We start from the raw sequence: 22102 nt of genomic DNA, 5'->3' as shown, positions 1-22102 counted from the left end.
GGAATCGAGGAGGTCTTTCACGCTTCCCATGGGACCAAAAAGAGAGGGGTGGCCATCTTGGTAGCTAGAGATGCAGGGTTCGAGAAGGCAGATATCCTAAAAGACCCGGAGGGAAGATACCTGTTGGTCCGGGGCACCCTACGGGGCTCCCCCCTCACTCTGGCTGTAGTATATGGCCCCAACGAAGGACAGGCCTTATTTTGGGAAACGGTGAGAGATAGGATCAGACTATTCGTGCGAGGTCCGCTAGTGGTAGGGGGGGACTTCAACATGGTCCTCGACCCGATTATGGATAGGAAAAGGGTAGACCCCCTTACTCCCAGAGCTGCAGAAGAAGCTATGGCACAATCTTTCCAGAGGGTAAACGTGGAACTGGGCCTAACTGATACAATTCCTCTTCCCAGAGGGGGAATCCCTTCCTTCACCTATTATTCAGCTATACACAACTCTTTCTCCCGTATAGACTACGTCCTGGTAGAGGAGGCACTCAGTCCATATGTGTCAGGCTACAGAATAGACCCTGTACCCTGGTCATACCATGATTTAGTTAAAGTCACAATAGCGATGGGGTGGTGCAGGGAACGCAGAGGGCGCTGGAAGTGCAACAACGCTCTGTTAAAGGATGAGGTCCTCTCTCAGGAGGTCTTGGACTCCATAACAGAGTTCTTTGACCTAAACGACAACGGGGAGGTAGCCACTCACACGCTTTGGGACGCCTTCAAGGCTACCCTGAGAGGGGTCCTTATAAAACTTGGGGCCCAGAAGAAAAGGGAGAGGGAGATACAGGAGAAGGCTCTGAGAGATAGGATATCCCGCCTCCAACCGGCGAGCTCTCCGGGGCGCCCATTAGCGGGTGAACAGGTGGCCGCCCTCGAAGACTGCAGGCTACAGCTTAAAGACCTGCTCCTACATAAGACAGAAAGGTGTCTCCAACTAACTAAACAAAAATACTATGAGAAGGGGGACAGGGCGGACCAGATCCTAGCCTGGAAGTTGAGGGAGGTCCAGAGGAATAGAAGGGTGAGGGAGGTGAGGGACGCCCAGGGGCTTCTCGGCAACGACTCCCCCCATATCGGTGAGGCTTTCCGCCAATATTACACAGCTCTCTACTCCTCAGAATATGATGGAGATGATGCCCATATAGACACCTTCCTTGACTCAATACAGATTCCATCCCTCTCAAGAGAAATGGCAGAAGGGATAGAGGCTCCGGTCACAGAGGATGAGTTGGACAAGGTGATCTCTGGGATGAGGGTGGGAACCTCCCCCGGGGAAGATGGCTTCACAGTTTTCTTTTACAAAAAGTTCCGGTCCTCTTTGATCCCATACTTAGTGAGGGTCTTTAACGAAGTGCTGGACGGGGGCATACTCCCTGAGTCTATGATGGGAGCCTTGATAGCAGTCTTGCCCAAGGAGGGGAAGGACCCCTCGGAATTCTCCTCCTATCGGCCCATATCATTGTTAAATGTAGATGTGAAGATCCTGGCCAAGGTGGTGGGGAAAAGGCTGGAAGGCATAATGCCGAAGTTAATTCACGGGGACCAGGTGAGCTTCATAAGCGGGAGGCAGGGCTCGGATAACATCCGCAAGACCCTAGACCTGCTCCACTTTGCCCAATCATCAGAACTTGACGCTTGCGTCCTCTCACTGGACTCGGAGAAGGCCTTCGACCGGGTCGAGTGGCGCTATATGGAGCTTCTCCTTCAAAGAATGGGCTTTGGGACCCACATCATGAGCTGGGTAACTGCACTCTATAGAGCCCCCACAGCGAGGGTACAGGTAAACGGGACACTGTCTGGGTCATTCCCCCTCTCCCGAGGAACAAGGCAGGGGTGTCCACTCTCCCCCCTGATCTATGTCCTCACCATGGAAGCCCTGGCAATTGCGGTCAGAGCGCACCCGAACATTAGGGGAATAAGAAGGGGAGAGATAGAATTCAAGCTTTCCCTGTTTGCGGATGACATTTTAGCCTACCTAGTGGATCCGGGTTCTTCCCTCCCCCCCCCTCCTGGCCCTGGTGTCAGCATTTGGTCGATTCTCGGGCCTAAAAATAAATACTGCAAAATCAGTCCTGCTCCCAATGCGAATAATAGACCCAGTGCTCGACCCCCAGAATAGGTTCCACGGGATCAAGGTGGAGAAGGTCGCTATACGGTACTTGGGGGTTCTCCTCCCCAGAGATATGTCGAATCTGGGCTCCGCCAACTACGGTCCCATGATTACAGAGATCACCGCGGACTTGAGGAGATGGGGTAAAATGATTCTCTCGTGGTATGGCCGAATGACGGCCGTCAAAATGAATGTCCTGCCACGACTCCTGTACCTATTCACAGCACTCCCGACCAGGGTCTCGGCACAGAACTTCAAAGACCTACAATCGGGGGTCCGTGACTTCGTGTGGCAAGGCAAAACCCCGAGAACTGGAAGGGTCGTCCTGACCCTACCAAGGGAGGAGGGGGGATTCGGGCTGCCAGACTTTCACCTCTACTTCTGTGCTGCCCAACTGCGTGTCCTCCTGTAGCACATGAAAGAGGGGCTGAGAACACACTGGTCCTACCTGGAGGACATGGACGCCCATCCCCACAAAGTCTGCGACCTCCTGTGGACGCCTCGCAGGGAAATACCAGGGCGTTTACGGGCCCACCCGACCCTGGGAGTCCTATGGGACATTTGGAAGGAAGGCCCTCAGACCGCTCACCTCACCACATGGCCGTCTCCAATGTCATCCCTCTGGGGACACCCCATCAACCTGGGAGGAAGAGGGTTCAAACACTCCCAGATCTGGTCAGATAGGGGGATGGAATGGGCGGGGCAGATGTTCAGGGACGGTGAATTCTTACCTTATGAGGAGCTCAGGGAGGCACTGGGTCGTGACTCAATATCTATCTTCGAATACCTTCGCCTGAAGGGCATCCTCTGTGACCCATCTTGGGGCACCAATCTGCGAAGACAGTTGACCCCCTTTGAGAAGCTCCTCGATTTGGCGGCCTCCAGGAAGGGGGCGGTTTCAAGTTTGTACAGGGTCCTAAACACGTACAACCTTCAGGGCAGGAGGAGTTTTCGCTTGTTCTGGGAAGGCCTGGCAGGTGCCGAAATCTCTGAGGATGATTGGGCTAGGATATTTAAAATTGCATTTCACGGAAATCTTTTCACCGCTGACATGGAACATAATTTTAAGATACTGCAGGGATGGCACAGAGACCCCGCAAAATTATCCAAGATGTTCCCGGGAGTGTCACCAAGGTGCCCGAGAGGGTGTGGGGAGACAGGGACCAGAGGCCACATGTGGTGGCACTGTGCGAAGGTTCAAACATATTGGGAGCAAGTGAGGGACTGGATGGAGGAAGTGACTGAGGTCCGCATACCACTTAATCCCCTGACGATGCTGTTGGGCCTCCCCCCAGAGGACACAGAGGTGCACCGATACCCTAGGATGTGGGAAACTATGTTAAGGGCTGGAAGAGTGGCTCTGGCCCAAAAATGGAAAAGTCCGGAGGCTCCCTCGAAGGAGGACTGGCTGAAAAAGGTCAAAAATATGTTTTTGATGGACAAATTGACGGCCATGGTAAATGACAAAACTAGCTCATTCCTCACGGACTGGTCGGGTGTCCAGCAATCCTGGGGATGGGATGTGCACTGAACCCATTAAGAGACCCCCCACCCTGGAGATGAGGGGATTGACCCCCTTTTGAAGGTCAACCAAACTTGGGGCCCCAGGACCTGGGGAATGGCAGAAGCCAGCCAACTGATGTAGTGGTTATGCATCGCAACAACTCTATGACAAGGGAGACGGAGGCATCTCCGCGAGTCCCCCAAGATGAATACACTGAACTGGACACGGGGAAGGGGGGGGAATCCAGGGGTGGGGCGGGAGGGTGGGGGGGAGGAAGGGGGATCCACTGTTCTTTTTCCTTGTTTGCTTATTTGTAAAATTTAAAATGCCAATAAAAACGGAAGTTTAAAAAAAAAGAAAATAAAAGTAGTGGAACACCGCTCCCAACCGTTCCCGCTCAGTTCGACCACCGAAGATATCCTGGCACAGCTGAAAAGCGATCCACAAAGTTTGGTTTTACATATCTTTATAGTAAGGACAAGTTATCTAACACTTATGAAAGCCATGCACAATACAACCTTGCATTTCAGTCTGAAAAAGAGAATGCAATATATGCTGCCCACAAGGGATATGGGACAATTCCCTAATAAACACGCAGGACTGTCTTCTAATATTATTACAGCGTTACATTTTTTTTCTTCATAGTTTTATTTCACTAAAACCGCTGTTCTGTTCATAAACTTCAAATTTGGCCCCAGAAAGGATTCCAGTACAGAAAAAAAGCACGTTTATGTTAATCTCTCATGAAGGTGCTATGCTAATGTTGGGCAAAGAGGATCGCTTAGGGGCAATGACTTTTGGAAACAAGACAACGCAGAGCAACACAAGTTCGAATCCCAGTCCTGCCAGTATTGTGCGCGTTATAAAAGATGAATTAATTCATGATTTTACAGCCGTGTGTGCTAACAACACAATGCTGCACAATCTCGTTTTCCCTCGCACTGTGCTATGCACACTTTGCACCGGCTGGGCCCTAAAACCATGCTTGCACTTTTGGCTCCAGCGATGCTCTGGACACCTGATCCAACGTACACAGGGCCTCATTACGACCCTGGCGGAATGGGTTTAACGGCGCCGGTAAAGGTGCCGGCACTGTTAAACCCATTCCGCCCTATTATGAGGTTCCCTTGCAGGACACGCTCTGGACGTCTGGTCAAGCCAGATGTCCTTTGCAGGGCCCTCTAGGGGACCAGGGAGCTAACAAAGGGCCCGTTATTACCGTGCCCTTTGTTAGCTCCCTCACCATTCCCATTGAGCCCTATGGGAGCTCGAATGGGAATGGGGATGGGTACATTGAATGAGGAATTACCGGGTCCTCCAAGGTTGGAATGGCCCGGTAATTACTCATTCAAGGAACCCGGACTCGAGTTTGGAGGCAGCCATGCCCTTATTTAGAGCATGGCTGCCTCCAAACTCGTAATGCGGGCCCATATCTCATACTACAGGCAAATAGCACCACTGCTACAATGCCTGACCACCTCAAAATCGAGTGATGCTAATAATTTATAGAGTACAAAAGATCCCAATTTTGCAATACTTCTGCGGCACGGCACGAAAGTGCCACTACATGCAAAGCCAGTAAATAGACCAACTTTATTAATGCTGTAGTATTAATGCTACATTGCGATTGCTCATACTAAGCTCAGTTGAGAATCGTACGAAAATGTCGACCTGACAATTGCGACGGCTGAAAATGCTGACTTTTATTTTTTACCCCCCTTACACCACATATATATGTGGGGGGGGTATAGAATATAATATTAATATGGAGTGGGCTGTGGGGGGTCTCCCCGCGCATATATATGTGAAGTAAAGGGTTAACAAAAAATGCCATTTTCGGCCATCGCAATAATCACATAGATCCCTCAGTTGCATACTGAGAGGGCAGTGGAAAGTGGGAAGGACTTCAAGCATTCACAAAGGCATCCCTGCCCACGTTAAATGGTTAAACAATCGCAATCTCCCCACCTAGCACATGCACAGAGCAAAGGTTCTTGAAGAATTATCATACAAATGGAACCATGGCACAGCACCTATGGCCATTGCAGTAGATTGGGAAGCCAGCTGCAGCATCCTACTCAACATCCTAAAATTCTCCACCGAAGTTGTCACCAATTTATGCAGGGGTTATAAAATGCACATTGAATACTGTAAATTACAATTTGCTGCAGCATTGGGACAGGGCTTGTAGACTGGCAATGTGCTCTCTTTTGAGGTGGTATTTCCAGTTATAGTTCGTCCATTAAATATTATTATTATTATTATTATTATTATTATTATTATTATTATTATTATTATTATTATTATTAATGAATGTATTTTAGCTTTGGGGAGCAACAGAGTGCTTTAGAATCATCGGGCAAGAGCAGGGAAGGAAGCAGAGATGCAAGGGAACAGGGAGTTGACAAGAGGGGGCCGGGAGTGTGGACAATTCGGTAAGCTGGGAACTGCAAGCAACTAAGGGAGGGACCAGTGGGGAGCAGATCATCCAGTCTCAGGGAGGGTGGGGAATTTAGGGTGTGTAGACCTACGTGTTAGGTAAAGCCATTAATTTTAGGATAACTGTAATAGATTCTAAATCTTAATGGATCTCGTCTCTGTTTTTCAACTGTACTTGTTATTTTGAACTTAAGTGTCTTATGTACATAGGTATAGCTCATTTTTGGTTGATTCCTTTCTTTATTTTTGAAGTAGGCGGAGTACACCTTTGTTGGATCACAATTTATTTTGACTTTTGATTATTACTCGATTAACTCCTTCTATTTTGACTTTAGTCCGAGAACTTTCTCTCGTTTTTACCCAACAAAGCACTTGTTATGGCTAAGGGCAGTATTGATATTGATATTGATATTTTATGTCTATCACGCTCATACACAAGTGTTTCAGAGCGCGACAAGACAAGGGAAGGTGAACAGGGGAGAACAAAAAAACAATCTTACTAGGCCCAGTGACATTGAGAACGCGCAAGTGCATGGGAGAGGGGAGGGGGAAAAGTGCGTGGAAGGGGAGAGAAAACGAGAGTGTATAGCAAAGAGAAAACAGATAAATAATAACAAATTAATAAATAATATAGGCAACAAAACAGTGGTAGTCCAGCAAGTGGCAAGTGCAGGGCTTAAGGCAGCAGAATGGGTAGGTATGATAAGTGCAGGAAGAAAAAAAAAAGGGGGGACTGTATGGGTACAGATACAGACCCCAGTGCAAGGGGTGGCTCGGAGGCAGTGCGGGAGGATGCAGGGTGAGCAGGTACCTGGGCCTGGGGACAGAGGGTGGCCAGGTGCACGGTGCCGAGGGAGAACAGAATCAGCAAGGAAGAGGGGGGGCAAAGGCAGAAGCAAAGAGGAAGGTCTTGAGGTGCTTCCAGAACCGGAGAGGGTTCTCCTCAAGTTTCAGAGTGGCAGGGTGGCTGTTCCAGAAGGAGGCCCCAGCCGAAGACAGAGATCTAGCTCCAGCTCGTTTCTTTGAAAAACGACTGACCCTGTTTTCTATGTTATGATTTCTGTGTTCATTGACATTTATAATAATTCAATGATTATGTTTGCTACAATGTGCATAATGATTTGTATGCTGCTTGGTATTTCACCGCATATGTGTGTGCAAAATTAGTTAGACTCTTTTCTTTCAACTGGGGTCTCTAATGATAGTTTCTACAGAAGCTGATATGTATACATTTTTGTATCAATACATGTGAATAGTTTAGATTTTATTTTATATTATCTCTTATATTTATGATGAATTTGTTATTAGTGCATTATTATCGATTTTGCTTTCCACGTTTAAAGCTGCTTATTTTTTCAGTGTCTTTTGTCCTAGGTTCAGTGAGAAATATTTCAGTATGACTTGACTTCTCATTCCATACTTCAGTTGCCAATTCCCAGTAGTGTTGCGTGTTTGTGGCCTTCTGCAAGGAAAACATTGTGCTGCTGTTATAGACATAATGATTATATAAATACTGTTGTTTTATACCTGTGCCTTGTTTGTGGCTCCTACTTTTCTGAATTAACAATGACAGTGCTTTAACCTGTATCTTGCATTATTTTGAAGGTTCCTCTCTGAATATCACATGTTCAGCGTTCCTGGGTTATGGCAAGCAAATATTTGACTTTCTCTGGTGGGAGGTGAATGGAGTCAGAGTTGGAAAGGAAAATTCATCACGATTTGTTATTCGCACTGACAGGTAATACACATGACGCTGTTTGCAGACCGCACTCGCCAACATTTTTCATAACTTCAACAACATTATAACTGCACTTTTATTTTCTTTCTGAACAGGAGCACTTTCAACGAGAGTTACACAAGTGCTGTTTTGACGATAAGTGAAGTGAGAAAAGAAGATTTGCTTTCAAATTTCGTCTGCACGGCACTTAACTCCTTAGGGTGGGAGGAATCCATTGTTAGATTAACCGAGAAAGGTAAGTACCCCTCTCCTTGTGAACACTGTGTTTTTTTTGTCCTAGTCAGCCTGGACCCGCCAACCAAACAGAAACTGCCATGATGAGGAATAGATGCAGATCATGATAGAAATACCTAAACAACGCAGCCTGATTATTGGACAATCGCGTATTCAAAATTATCCTTGCCTAAATGGAGGCCTTACAGTCTGGAAACGCATGTTTACCATCGGGCTATGTTCTTAAAAACCTTTTGATTTGGCTGCCCCTTTTGAGCTAGACATTTTTTTTCCTGGCCATAAACCCCTTATCAAGTGGGAAAGGGCTAGGAAGGGTTGTACATTTGAAACCATGGCAATGCCCAATCTCTTTCGAAGGTGTCTGTTTCCTGACGATAGAACACACATGTCAACAACCTCTGACACCTCATCCACAGCATTCTCCAGCAGCGGGCAGATCAGAGAGTGCATGCAGGTTCCTCGCTGGATGTTAATTACAACACAAACAAGCTCCCTCCTCCTGACAATCTCCTTGTCCTTGTTCGGTCTGCCAACCACCTCTAGTCCTGGACACAGGGACAGTAGGGATCACAACCATGGTTGTGAGCTAACTCAGAGGAGACCTGAGTTTTACACAGCAAAGAAAGGGAGATGCCTCTAAAATCAAAAAAAGTAACAAGATGGGTCATAGGAAATGCTATGTCCTCTGGTCACGAAGGACCACTTCTACTGTGCCTAAAAGTGGAGACTCTGTTCTAGAATGGAAGGTTCTAAAGTTAAACAAATGTGCTCAAACTTCTGTTGCATAGTCCCGCCACGTCGTTTTCCATTGTGGTGGATCAGGTCTTCTGAGGCACTGATTGTATTTAATGATTAGGTCTCAGCTGCATCACCTCCTGGGTTTCGGTTGATGAAATCTGGTGGTTGTTGGACTGCTTCATTTCTTCTGGAGATTGAAATGGGCAACTGCATAGTTCCCGGTTCTGCTCCAGTGTCCAATTTAGCTGCCCCACCTGGGACAATTCTGATAGACATCCCCGCAGCTGGGTTAATCAACCTAGAATGTAATCCCTCTCTATCTTGGTGATATTTTCAGGATTCTCTGGCTCTAACTGATGTCCTAATCCTGACACTTTATACTAAATCCCCACCCTTCCTTTCTGCTGTTGCAACTGAAAAGAGTATTGCTCCATTCAGCAACCTTAAGGGGGTATGTTCTTCTTCAGTTGCTCAGCAATCTAAAGGGTGTATAGTGCTGTGGTCCCACTCAGCAAACTTAGGTCAAAATATCACGCCTGACCTGCTCAGTAACCGGAAGAGGATATAGCACCCCAGATTCGCTCATAAATCTTAAGGGGGAATAGTGCCCCTGACTCATAGAGCAAACTTGAAGGGAAATAGTGCGACCAGCATGCTCTACAATAGTTTGCAAAACATGGTCCCTACTAGCCCCTCTCTCCAGGCACTAGCAACACTCTGTATGTACCTGGATGCCCCCTCTGGGTACTGTATCATACTGTTCTCCTGGAGCTGACCCCTACCAGCCCCCGGCCCTGCCCCTTGATGGCTCTTTGGGTCCTTACAGTCCAGCCCTTCCCCCACCTCCTGCAATGAATCCTTCAACCCTCACTGCTTCATGTTTACTCCACCTTCTCCCTCTACTGCTCTTCCTCCACCTCTGCTCTTGTCCACCTCCTTCAACAGCATCTTCCTTCCTTTCCTCCTTTCTGTCTCCTCCTCCTCGAACCACTGTCTAGCACTCCTCACTCATAGTAACAAAAGCAACGCAATGTCCACTCCCCTACCAGGCAAGTGAAGACTGGGTGCCTTTGTACTTTGGGTAATAGATGATTGGGACTTTAAGGCTTAGATAGCGATCCCCATTCATTCCTGTTTTTCACTGGCCCTAGTTGGCGTTTGCCCTTATTTTCCCTGTAAATGTTTGTGTAATCCCTCCTCCTCTTTAATGGCTAGGCTAGGGAAGTTTCTACTCAATTCATGTGGCTGTCATGTTTGAGTCAGGCAGAAGTCACATTGCATATCATTTTATCTGTACAGTATTTTTATCATGTATCTCAAAATGTTTGCATACTCAGTTAACGTTAACACCACTGAATGTTAGCTCGTGACTTAAAACAATTTTAGGATTTTCTGTTAATGCTTTTTGTCCCTTCACAAATAGTATTTTATCTTATGCATCACACAAAGTTGGCCCACTCGCTTACAAAAGATGAATGTAATGTCGTGCCTCCAAGCAATTATGTCATTTTATCTCTAAAGCTAGTATTTTGTCCATCTTTAAATGTTGGCAAACTCCTAGCTACTGAATGTAGTCTGCTACCTCCAAAAAATTCTATGACAATCTCTTTGCACCCAGGATGTTTTCTAAGTTTAAATCTTCACAATTAGTATTTTGTCTCATCCCATATCTTTGCAACTGACATTTGCCTCATGTGTCCCAAAACGTTAGCACACTAGGATGCAGACACTGGGCCTCATTACGAGGTATGCCGGTAAGGGAAAAATGATGCCGGTATGTAAATACCGGCATCATTTAACGTTCCGTAGCATTCTGACCCACAAACCCGGTATTAACGGCACCGTTATTTACTGTGCCGCAATTAGCGGCATAGGCGCGTACACACGCCTCTTCAGGCAGGAAATACCGGCATGCCGGTAATAGGTGCCAATCACAACCAAGGCAAACATGCAAATACCGGCATCGCAAACCCGGTAATAACGGGCTGCATGATGCCGGCAAAACAGGCATCGCGGACCACCCGCAAACAGCAACCAAGATACAAGGCAGCTGCCACAGGTGCACACAATCCCCACAGGTGGAGTCAAAGGAGGCTGTGCCAGTATGAACTGAGCACACCCACACACCACAACCCCCCCCCACAGGTGTAGGCAATGTAGAGTGGCCCAGTACAAAAGGAGCACACCTACACACCACACCCCTTCCTACACCAAAATGCTACCACTAGCATTTGCAATCATTGCGCAGGAGGTCATTCCTATACTGCTACAACTACAGCAACAACAGCAACAACAACAACAACTACAGCAGCAAGAACAGGCAGCACAGAGGAGACGCAGTAGGAGAAGGAGGGTGAGACAGGCCCAGCAATTACCACCAGCGCAGGCAGCAGTGCCTCTTAGGCAGCCACCAATCCCTCGCACCAGACCCAGCCCATTCAACCTAACCCCTGAGCAGATCCACACCCTGTACCGGTTGGACCGTGACACCATCACCACCATAGTGGACATGATACAGAATGACATTGCCAGCCACATACAAATACGCACTGCCATCCCCCCACTACTAAAGGTTGTGTCTGTGCTACACTTCCTGGCCACATGCACCTACCAACACACAGTGGGCCAGCTGCATGGCATTTCACAACCACTATTCTCACGCATGCTGAACCAAGTGCTGGATGCCCTTCTGAAGCATGCAAGCACCCACATATCCCTACCAAGGACTACCCAGGAGATAGGTGAAACCAAAGTAGGCTTCCATGCACTGGCAGGCATGCCCAATTGTGTTGGTGCCATTGACTGCACCCATGTGGAATTGTTAGTCCCCCATGCCATAGAGGCGGTGTACCGCAATCGCAAGCAATACCACTCCATCAATGTGCAAATGGTATGTGACTCCAGCAAGATCATCACCCATGCTGAGCCCGATTTCCTGGATCCACACATGATGCCATGGTACTGCACAACTCCACGCTACCCCGTCACATGGAGCGACATGCCGGACCACGTGCCTGGCTGCTTGGTGAGTTGCACAACCGTCCCATGGCAGTGCTTTGGGGTACTGATGTGTGGGGAGTCATAAGGGGGGGGGATACTGCACCTGGGTGGGAATAGCCGGTGATCGGAGAATGCATGCAGAGCCAAAGACTCCTAACCTGAACCAGTCAAACGGTACATGACACTTCACTGGGCCACATATCACAAATAATGCATATCGATGAGAACAAGTAAGAGGCACAACCAGGCCACCATGGTGATGGTGAGCAATTCATGAATGAACAGGATGGCAAGTGTGGCAATGAGGGCAGTGTGACCATGCATAGTAAATAATGAACAGCATGAATTGGAGTCAAAACCTTGTTGCACTACCCCAGCATATCTGCCTCAGCCTGCATGATTACACCCTGCATCATCTATTGAACGCCATCCAGACTACCACACCTCATGACAGTATAGATTGCACCTATATAAAACATTTTCATGCTTACAGGGACATGTGCATGGCCACACCAAATAGCTGCCGCCATGACTGTGCTCCCTGAATGTGGCAGTTCAGGGTGAAACACACCTATTTGAATCTGCTTGCAGGTGATGGAGGATATCCCTTCAGGTCGTGGCTACTCACCCCTGTGCGTAACCCGCAGAACAGCCATGAGGAGGAGTACAATCGTGTGCACACCCGTACCCGTGTTGTGATTGAGCATTGTTGAAGGGGCGGTTCCACTGCCTCAGCAGGTCTGGTGGGGCACTCCTATATAGGCCTGAGAAGGTGGCAAAGATCACCATGGCCTGTGTCATGCTGCACAACATGTGCGTCCGGAGAAATGTACCACTGCCACCTGACATTGACATGCATGGGCCGGGTGAGGATGATGAGGATGGAGATGGAGGTGAAGTAGCCCCCCTGCCAGTACGTGATACACGGGATGGCCATGCTGTACGCCAAGCACTAATTCACGAATACTTCTGAAACACAGGGACTATGAAAGACTTGTGTCAGTTAGACACTGGGCCAATGTGGACATGCACACAGGGAATGTTGGGAGTTGGGCACTGAACACTGTACCACATTAAATGGATGCACACAAAAATAACAATGTCCAGCCATGGATTTTTCTTATCACAATGTGTGTATTATTTACAACAGCAAAAATGTGCCCACTCCCCCCTCCCAGACTCCCCCAACAAACTCCCTGACCCCCCCCCAACAAACACCAACACCCCCAATAGACTCCACAAGATGCACCCCTTCACCCCCAACCTTGTGTCCCACTACCATTGTCCCACCCACACTACTTCTGGGACTTCTTCCTGTCCAGAGGCGGCATTTCAGTGTGCCTTGCACTCCTACGTGTGTGGCGCACTGGGCTGGTGGGGACAGATGAAGCTGGTTTGGAGGTAGTAGGTGATTCGCTGGCAGGTTCCACACCTCCTGCAAGCTGTGGCCGCTGCATATGAAGCAGCATTGAGGTCAGCACCTGTGTCACCGCCCCCAGGCAGTCCCTCATTAGCCGAGCCGATGCATTGACAGCGGCTGTGTTTGCTTCGATGGCCGTTGTGGTCCCTGCAATTGCTGTGGCAATACCTCGCCTGGTTTCCTCCCCGTCTGCTATGTACTGGTGGAGTAGGTCTAACATGGCCTCCTGTTGGGCCTCCACCATCGACAATCGTTTCTCCAGGGTTCTGGAGGGGGCCGAAGTGGTGGGTTGTGCAGTCACGTGGATGGCATTTTCGGGACATGACTCCTCAGAGGTGGGTAGGTCGCAGTCACGGAGGCAGGGATCAACTTCACTGCAGGTGGGTGACTGCAGGTGTTGGGGTGAGGGGGTGGGCACGGGGCTCGGGGTGGCTGGGCATGTCACCTCAGTGTCTCCCTCAGGCTCCACACTGGCATCAAGTTCTTCCCCAATGGAGGCGGGTGCTTCCAGGGACTCCCCTTGGACAGGTGTGGGTGTGGCCTGCTTGTCTCCAGTGGAGGTGGTGGTGGTGGTTGCCCTCTTCTTACGGTGTGAGGTGGATGCCCTCGCAGTTGTCTCCTGGGTTGCTTCTTCCTCATCAGTGCCTGGGGGGGTAGAATAGATGCAGGGCCTCAGTGATGGTGTGACATGGCAGTGGCGGTGCTGTTTATTATTCATTTGATCATGCTTTCATGTCTTACAGGTGTGTCAGAGATGGCATGTAAGCATTCACTGCATGGCAGGTGGCATGCCATTGATTTTGGGTTTGTGTGAAGTATCACATGGGCAAGCTCCAGGTGTGTTGGCTGTGTGTTGGTTAAGGGATGGGCACTCAGCATGCATTTCAGTGTGGCAGCGTTTGGCCCGCCATCTGTATTTGGGTATGGTCAGGTGGGTGTTGGGACATGCATTGCCTTGCCTAGACTCTCTACCACTTCACTTGTGCTACTTCATGGTCTCCCCTACAGGGATCTGCAGGGTCACTCACCTCCTTCCGCGGTTGATGCAGCACCCGTCTCCATCTCGCATAATCCCTCTATGGACTCAGGACTGATGAATCTGCTGGCCGTCTCCTCCCAGGGCATCAATTTGGCAGGGGGGTGGGCATCCCCACCTGTGGCCATGGCCTCCCTCCGATTGGTGGCCATGATATTGCGTACCCTCAACCGGAGGTCATCCCACCGCTTCCTGCAGTCCCTCACACTGCGTGGGGTGGGCCTACGGCTGATACCCTGCGGGCTACCTCCTGCCAGATTTGCCTCTTTTGTTGCTGCACCTCCCGCTTCTTGTTGTGGGATTGTATTGTGTCTGCATGTGCAGCTAGGGTGTCCGCTAATATGGTGAGCTCTGCGTCTGAGTAACGCTGTTTACGCAGCCGGGGGGTAGTCTTCCTGGTAGCCTTTGACATCCTCTATGGATTTCCACTGTGCTCTCCGAGTATCGGCTGGTGGTTATGGAGGATGGCAATGGATTGTGTTTTTAAAGATGGCCGCCGGCCCATTTCCCGTTCCTGCGCAATGACGTAATTTCCGGGTCCGTTTTTTGACGTACACGGTATTACCATGCCGGTATTACCATGCCGGTATTTAGGGGTTGGTATGAGGCAGTACCGCTATGGGCGGGTCCAGCGATGCTGGTATAGGGGAGTTGGAGGCCCTTTAGCAGCATGGCGGTATTGCCACTACCGGCATGGGGGGATGCGTGTGCTTGCGCACTCGTAATCACCCGCTATTAGCGGGTTCATACGAGCACGGACCCGCTCATTCCGGCATGCCGGTAATGAACCCGGTTTTACCGGGCAACTCGTAATGAGGCCCACTGAATGTAATTCCCTGACTCCAACCAATTGTATGATTTTCTCTTAACAACTAGAATTTTGCATACACATTTTGCAGTCAGTTACAGCCAGTGGATACTTGCCTCCAAACAATATAGTTGTTTTCTGTTTGCAACCAATATTTTTTTGGGTGCAAATATTAACAACAAGTATTTTGTCTCATCTGGCTCACGCATGGTAATACCGTGTTCACAAAAAACGGACCCGGAAATTACGTCATCGCGCAGGAACGGGAAATGGACTGACGTCCATCTTTAAAAACACAATCCATTGCCATTCTCCCCAACCACCAGTTCTTTTGTGTTGTGCTGTGGCAGAATAGAAGAGGAATGTCCAAGGCTACCAGGAAGGCGACCCCCAGGAAGCACAAACAGCGTTTTTCAGACGCTGAGCTAAGTATGCTCGCTGACACCCTGGACCAGCATGCGGACACCATCAGGAGCACCGACATGAAGCATGCGGCCCAGACCAAAAAGAAGGAGGTGTGGCAGGAGGTCGCACAGAGGGTGTCGTCAGTGGGAACCACCCCAAGGAGTGTGCGCGACTGTCGATAGCTGTGGGATGACCTCCGCTTCAGGGTGAGGAAGATCCTGTCGGAGAACAGGAGGGCCGCAATGGCGACAGGCAGAGGCCCACACTCCCCAGTGAAGTTGACGGCATCGGAGGAGACAGCCAGTAACTTTATAGATCATGAATCCATAGAGGCAATCGGAGACCAGGAGGTGGGCCCCACATCATCCACAGAAGAAGGTGAGTGGCCCATCACATCCGTGTAGGCTAAACCATGATGTGGCACAAGTGACGTGGAAGTGAGACTAGCCAAGGCAATGCATGTCCCAGGCCCACATCAACATATCCAGTCAAGAATGTGTACCACACCCTGCTACACACGCATGCTGAGTGCCAATTCCAATCCCAACACAAGTGCAACATGACCCAACCATGCCCATGGAACTCACCACACATCCACCATACCAATGCCATGCCACCAGCCATGCATTGATTGCCCACATGCCCCCTCAGAACACCAACTGCCACACCCCTAAAATAATTTGATGCATGAATGTATGAACATATCACAGCGCAATGGATTATTGCTGCCATGTGACACTGTCACTGATGACCTGCATCTCTTCTATCCCCCAGGCACCAATGAGGAAGATGGGATGCAGGACAGTGGTGAAAGTTCATCCACTGCATGGCAAGGGACCAGGGCCACCACCACCACCCAGCCCAAGAAACTGCCCAGAGCAACAGGCAGTGTGCCACACCGGGCAGTAACCCTGCAGGAAACACCTGCACCCACTGTCCAGCAGCAGCCACCCACAACAGTGGGAGGCGTTTCTATTCATGCTCCGCCAACCACCGCGGACGTTGTGGATGCAGAGGTGGAGAATGAGGGTGACATCATGTCCCGCACACCCACCCCAAGCCCCATTACCAGCATCCCTACCTCTACAGAGGCAGAGAGCATGTACGATCCCTGCCTCCACGACTCGGACCTTGATGAGCCTCTTTGAGGATGAGTGTGCCCTGGACGTGGGCACCACACAAGTGCCACCCACCACCCTGCCTACCACCACCCTGCCTATCACCACTCCGGTCACCAGCAATCCTGCAGCAAACGACTCCTTCGAGGCTCGCCTGTCAAGGGTTGAGGCACAACAGGAGTCGATGCTTGAACTGATGCATCAACAAATATCAGATGGAAATGACTCCATGAGGGCCATTGCCACAGCCATCGCAGCCAACACTGCTGCTGCTGAGGCATCCACAAGTGCCATGAGGGAGTGTCTGGGGGCACTTACGCAGGCCCTGCTTGCAAACCTGCCTCATATGCAGCGCCCACACCTTGGGGCAGGCATGGGACTGACCATTGACACCTCCACTGCCACAACACCTTCTACCTCGGCCCAATCGAGCCCCGTGCGGATGATGCAGAGGAGTGCACGGCGTTTGACCATGGCACACCCTGATCCCAAAAAAACAAAGAAATAGATATTTGAAAAATGTACGTTGGTCAAGGGACCAGTTTTTGTTGTACATATGGGGACATTTGGGGGGTTTGTAGGGTAGGTGAGGGAGTTTACTTGGGTATTTTCGGGGTTTGTAGGGTGGGTGAGGGAGTTCACTGAGGGTTGTGAGGGGATTATGTTCACATTATCACGTGTCTGGAAAATACACACACCAAGAAAATCATTGGCTGGACATACTTCTTTTTGTGCTATTAGCGGGTTCATACGAGCACGGAACCGCTCATTCCGGCATGCCGGTAATGAACCCGGTTTTACCGGGCAACTCGTAATGAGGCCCACTGAATGTAATTCCTTGACTCCAACCAATTGTATGATTTTCTCTTAACAACTAGAATTTTGCATACACATTTTGCAGTCAGTTACAGCCAGTGGATACTTGCCTCCAAACAATATAGTTGTTTTCTGTTTGCAAGCAATATTTTTTTTGGTGCAAATATTAACAACAAGTATTTTGTCTCATCTGGCTCACGCATGTTAATACCGTGTTCGCAAAAAACGGACCCGGAAATTACGTCATCGCGCATGAACGGGAAATGGGCTGGCGTCCATCTTTAAAAACACAATACATTGCCATCCTCCCCAACCACCAGTTCTTTTGTGTTGTGCTGTGGCAGAATAGAAGAAGGATGTCCAAGGCTACCAGGAAGGCGACCCCCAGGATGCGCAAACAGCGTTTTTCAGACGCTGAGCTAAGTATGCTCGCTGACACCCTGGACCAGCATGCGGACACCATCAGGAGCACCGACATGAAGCATGCGGCCCAGACCAAAAAGAAGGAGGTGTGGCAGGAGGTCGCACAGAGGGTGTCGTCAGTGGGAACCACCCCAAGGAGTGTGCGCGACTGTCGATAGCTGTGGGATGACCTCCGCTTCAGGGTGAGGAAGATCCTGTCGGAGAACAGGAGGGCCGCAATGGCGACAGGCAGAGGCCCACACTCCCCAGTGAAGTTGACGGCATCGGAGGAGACAGCCAGTACCTTTATAGATCCTGAATCCATAGAGGCAATCGGAGACCAGGAGGTGGGCGCCACATCATCCACAGAAGAAGGTGAGTGGCCCATCACATCCGTGTAGGCTAAACCATGATGTGGCACAAGTGACGTGGAAGTGAGACTAGCCAAGGCAATGCATGTCCCAGGCCCACATCAACATATCCAGTCAAGAATGTGTGCCACACCCTGCTACACACGCATGCTGAGTGCCAATTCCAATCCCAACACAAGTGCAACATGACCCAACCATGCCCATGGAACTCACCACACATCCACCATACCAATGCCATGCCACCAGCCATGCATTGATTGCCCACATGCCCCCTCAGAACACCAACTGCCACACCCCTAAAATAATTTGATGCATGAATGTATGAACATATCACAGCGCAATGGATTATTGCTGCCATGTGACACCGTCACTGATGACCTGCATCTCTTCTATCCCCCAGGCACCAATGAGGAAGATGGGATGCAGGACAGTGGTGAAAGTTCATCCACTGCATGGCAAGGGACCAGGGCCACCACCACCACCAAGCCCAAGAAACTGCCCAGAGCAACAGGCAGTGTGCCACACCGGGCAGTCGCCCTGCAGGAAACACCTGCACCCACTGTCCAGCAGCAGCCACCCACAACAGTGGGAGGCGTTTCTATTCATGCTACGCCAACCACCGCGGACGTTGTGGATGCAGAGGTGGAGAATGAGGGTGACATCATGTCCCGCACACCCACCCCAAGCCCCATTACCAGCATCCCTACCTCTACAGAGGCAGAGAGCATGTACGATCCCTGCCTCCACGACTCGGACCTTGATGAGCCTCTTTGAGGATGAGTGTGCCCTGGACGTGGGCACCACACAAGTGCCACCCACCACCCTGCCTACCACCACCCTGCCTATCACCACTCCGGTCACCAGCAATCCTGCAGCAAACGACTCCTTCGAGGCTCGCCTGTCAAGGGTTGAGGCACAACAGGAGTCGATGCTTGAACTGATGCATCAACAAATATCAGATGGAAATGACTCCATGAGGGCCATTGCCACAGCCATCGCAGCCAACACTGCTGCTGCTGAGGCATCCAGAAGTGCCATGAGGGAGTGTCTGGGGGCACTTACGCAGGCCCTGCTTGCAAACCTGCCTCATATGCAGCGCCCACACCTTGGGGCAGGCATGGGACTGACCATTGACACCTCCACTGCCACAACACCTTCTACCTCGGCCCAATCGAGCCCCGTGCGGATGATGCAGAGGAGTGCACGGCGTTTGACCATGGCACACCCTGATCCCAAAAAAACAAAGAAATAGATATTTGAAAAATGTACGTTGGTCAAGGGACCAGTTTTTGTTGTACATATGGGGACATTTGGGGGGTTTGTAGGGTAGGTGAGGGAGTTTACTTGGGTATTTTCGGGGTTTGTAGGGTGGGTGAGGGAGTTCACTGAGGGTTGTGAGGGGATTATGTTCACATTATCACGTGTCTGGAAAATACACACACCAAGAAAATCATTGGCTGGACATACTTCTTTTTGTGCTATTAGCGGGTTCATACGAGCACGGAACCGCTCATTCCGGCATGCCGGTAATGAACCCGGTTTTACCGGGCAACTCGTAATGAGGCCCACTGAATGTAATTCCTTGACTCCAACCAATTGTATGATTTTCTCTTAACAACTAGAATTTTGCATACACATTTTGCAGTCAGTTACAGCCAGTGGATACTTGCCTCCAAACAATATAGTTGTTTTCTGTTTGCAACCAATATTTTTTTTGGTGCAAATATTAACAACAAGTATTTTGTCTCATCTGGCTCACGCATGGTAATACCGTGTTCGCAAAAAACGGACCCGGAAATTACGTCATCGCGCATGAACGGGAAATGGGCTGGCGTCCATCTTTAAAAACACAATACATTGCCATCCTCCCCAACCACCAGTTCTTTTGTGTTGTGCTGTGGCAGAATAGAAGAAGGATGTCCAAGGCTACCAGGAAGGCGACCCCCAGGATGCGCAAACAGCGTTTTTCAGACGCTGAGCTAAGTATGCTCGCTGACACCCTGGACCAGCATGCGGACACCATCAGGAGCACCGACATGAAGCATGCGGCCCAGACCAAAAAGAAGGAGGTGTGGCAGGAGGTCGCACAGAGGGTGTCGTCAGTGGGAACCACCCCAAGGAGTGTGCACGACTGTCGATAGCGGTGGGATGACCTCCGCTTCAGGGTGAGGACGATCCTGTCGGAGAACAGGAGGGCCACAATGGCGACAGGCAGAGGCCCACACTCCCCAGTGAAGTTGACGGCATCGGAGGAGACAGCCAGTACCTTTATAGATCCTGAATCCATAGAGGCAATCGGAGACCAGGAGGTGGGTGTCACATCATCCACAGAAGAAGGTGAGTGACCCATCACATCCGTGTAGGCTAAACCATGATGTGGCACAAGTGACGTGGAAGTGAGACTAGTCAAGGCAATGCATGTCCCAGGCCCACATCAACATATCCAGTCAAGAATGTGTGCCACACCCTGCTACACACGCATGCTGAGTGCCAATTCCAATCCCAACACAAGTGCAACATGACCCAACCGTGCCCATGGAACTCACCACACATCCACCATACCAATGCCATGCCACCAGCCATGCATTGATTGCCCACATGCCCCCTCAGAACACCAACTGCCACACCCCTAAAATAATTTGATGCATGAATGTATGAACATATCACAGCGCAATGGATTATTGCTGCCATGTGACACCGTCACTGATGACCTGCATCTCTTCTATCCCCCAGGCACCAATGAGGAAGATGGCATGCAGGACAGGGGTGAAAGTTCATCCACTGCAATGCAAGGGACCAGGGCCACCGCCAACACCCAGCCCAAGAAACTGCCCAGAGCAACAGGCAGTGTGCCACACCGGGCAGTAACCCTGCAGGAAACACCTGCACCCACTGTCCAGCAGCAGCCACCCACAACAGTGGGAGGCGTTTCTATTCATGCTCTGCCAACCACAGCGGACTTTGTGGATGCAGAGGTGGAGAATGAGGGTGACATCATGTCCCGCACACCCACCCCAAGCCCCATTACCAGCATCCCTACCTCTACAGAGGCAGAGAGCATGTACGATCCCTGCCTCCGCGACTCGGACCTTGATGAGCCTCTTTGAGGATGAGTGTGCCCTGGACGTGGGCACCACACAAGTGCCATCCACCACCCTGCCTACCACCACCCTGCCTACCACCACTCCGGTCAACAGCAATCCTGCAGCAAACGACTCCTTCGAGGTTCGCCTGTCAAGGGTTGAGGCACAACAGGAGTCGATGCTTGAACTGATGCGTCAACAAATATCAGATGGAAATGACTCCATGAGGGCCATTGCCACAGCCATCTCAGCCAACACTGCTGCTGCTGAGGCATCCACAAGTGCCATGAGGGAGTGTCTGGGGGCACTTACGCAGGCCCTGCTTGCAAACCTGCCTCATATGCAGCACCCACACCTTGGGGCAGGCATGGGACTGACCATCGACACCTCCACTGCCACAACACCTTCTACCTCGGCCCAATCGAGCCCCGTGCGGATGATGCAGAGGAGTGCACGGCGTTTGACCATGGCACACCCTGATCCCAAAAAACCAAAGAAATAGATATTTGAAAAATGTACGTTGGTCAAGGGACCAGTGTTTGTTGTACATATGGGGACATTTGGGGGGTTTGTAGGGTAGGTGAGGGAGTTTAATTGGGTATTTTTGGGGTTTGTAGGGTGGGTGAGGGAGTTCACTGAGGGTTGTGAGGGGATTATGTTCACATTATCACGTGTCTGGAAAATACACACACCAAGAAAATCATTGGCTGGACATACTTTTTTTGTGCATGTACATTTAATGTGTGATGGTGTACATAGGGCACTTCTGACAAAACAAGTGTGCATGTCCACATGCAGCCAGAGGGTCACAGGTTCATTACTTTCATGGTCCCTGCGTTTCAAAAGTATTCGTCAATTAGTGCTTGGTGTACAGCATGGCC

At 50.1% G+C, this 22102-nt stretch overlaps 1 protein-coding gene across 5 annotated transcripts in view; it reads left to right on the top strand.

The window, feature by feature from the left end:
- The window catches only part of LOC138526331 (interleukin-1 receptor-like 1), a 524029-nt gene that overhangs the window by 352206 nt on the left and 149721 nt on the right, over positions 1 to 22102 (top strand). For all 5 annotated transcript variants that reach the window (XM_069636939.1, XM_069636936.1, XM_069636938.1 and 2 more), the window contains 2 exons: positions 7658 to 7790; positions 7886 to 8025. In XM_069636939.1, coding sequence (XP_069493040.1) covers positions 7658 to 7790; positions 7886 to 8025 — 273 coding nt within the window. The remainder of the gene's footprint in view (positions 1 to 7657; positions 7791 to 7885; positions 8026 to 22102) is intronic.

Source organism: Ambystoma mexicanum, chromosome 7p, assembly GCF_040938575.1.
Source record: "Ambystoma mexicanum isolate Mex_15411 chromosome 7p, UKY_AmexF1_1, whole genome shotgun sequence".
Lineage (NCBI taxonomy): Eukaryota > Metazoa > Chordata > Amphibia > Caudata > Ambystomatidae > Ambystoma > Ambystoma mexicanum.
Note: the sequence above shows the minus strand (reverse complement) of the source record. Positions and strands in the feature narration are given on the sequence as shown.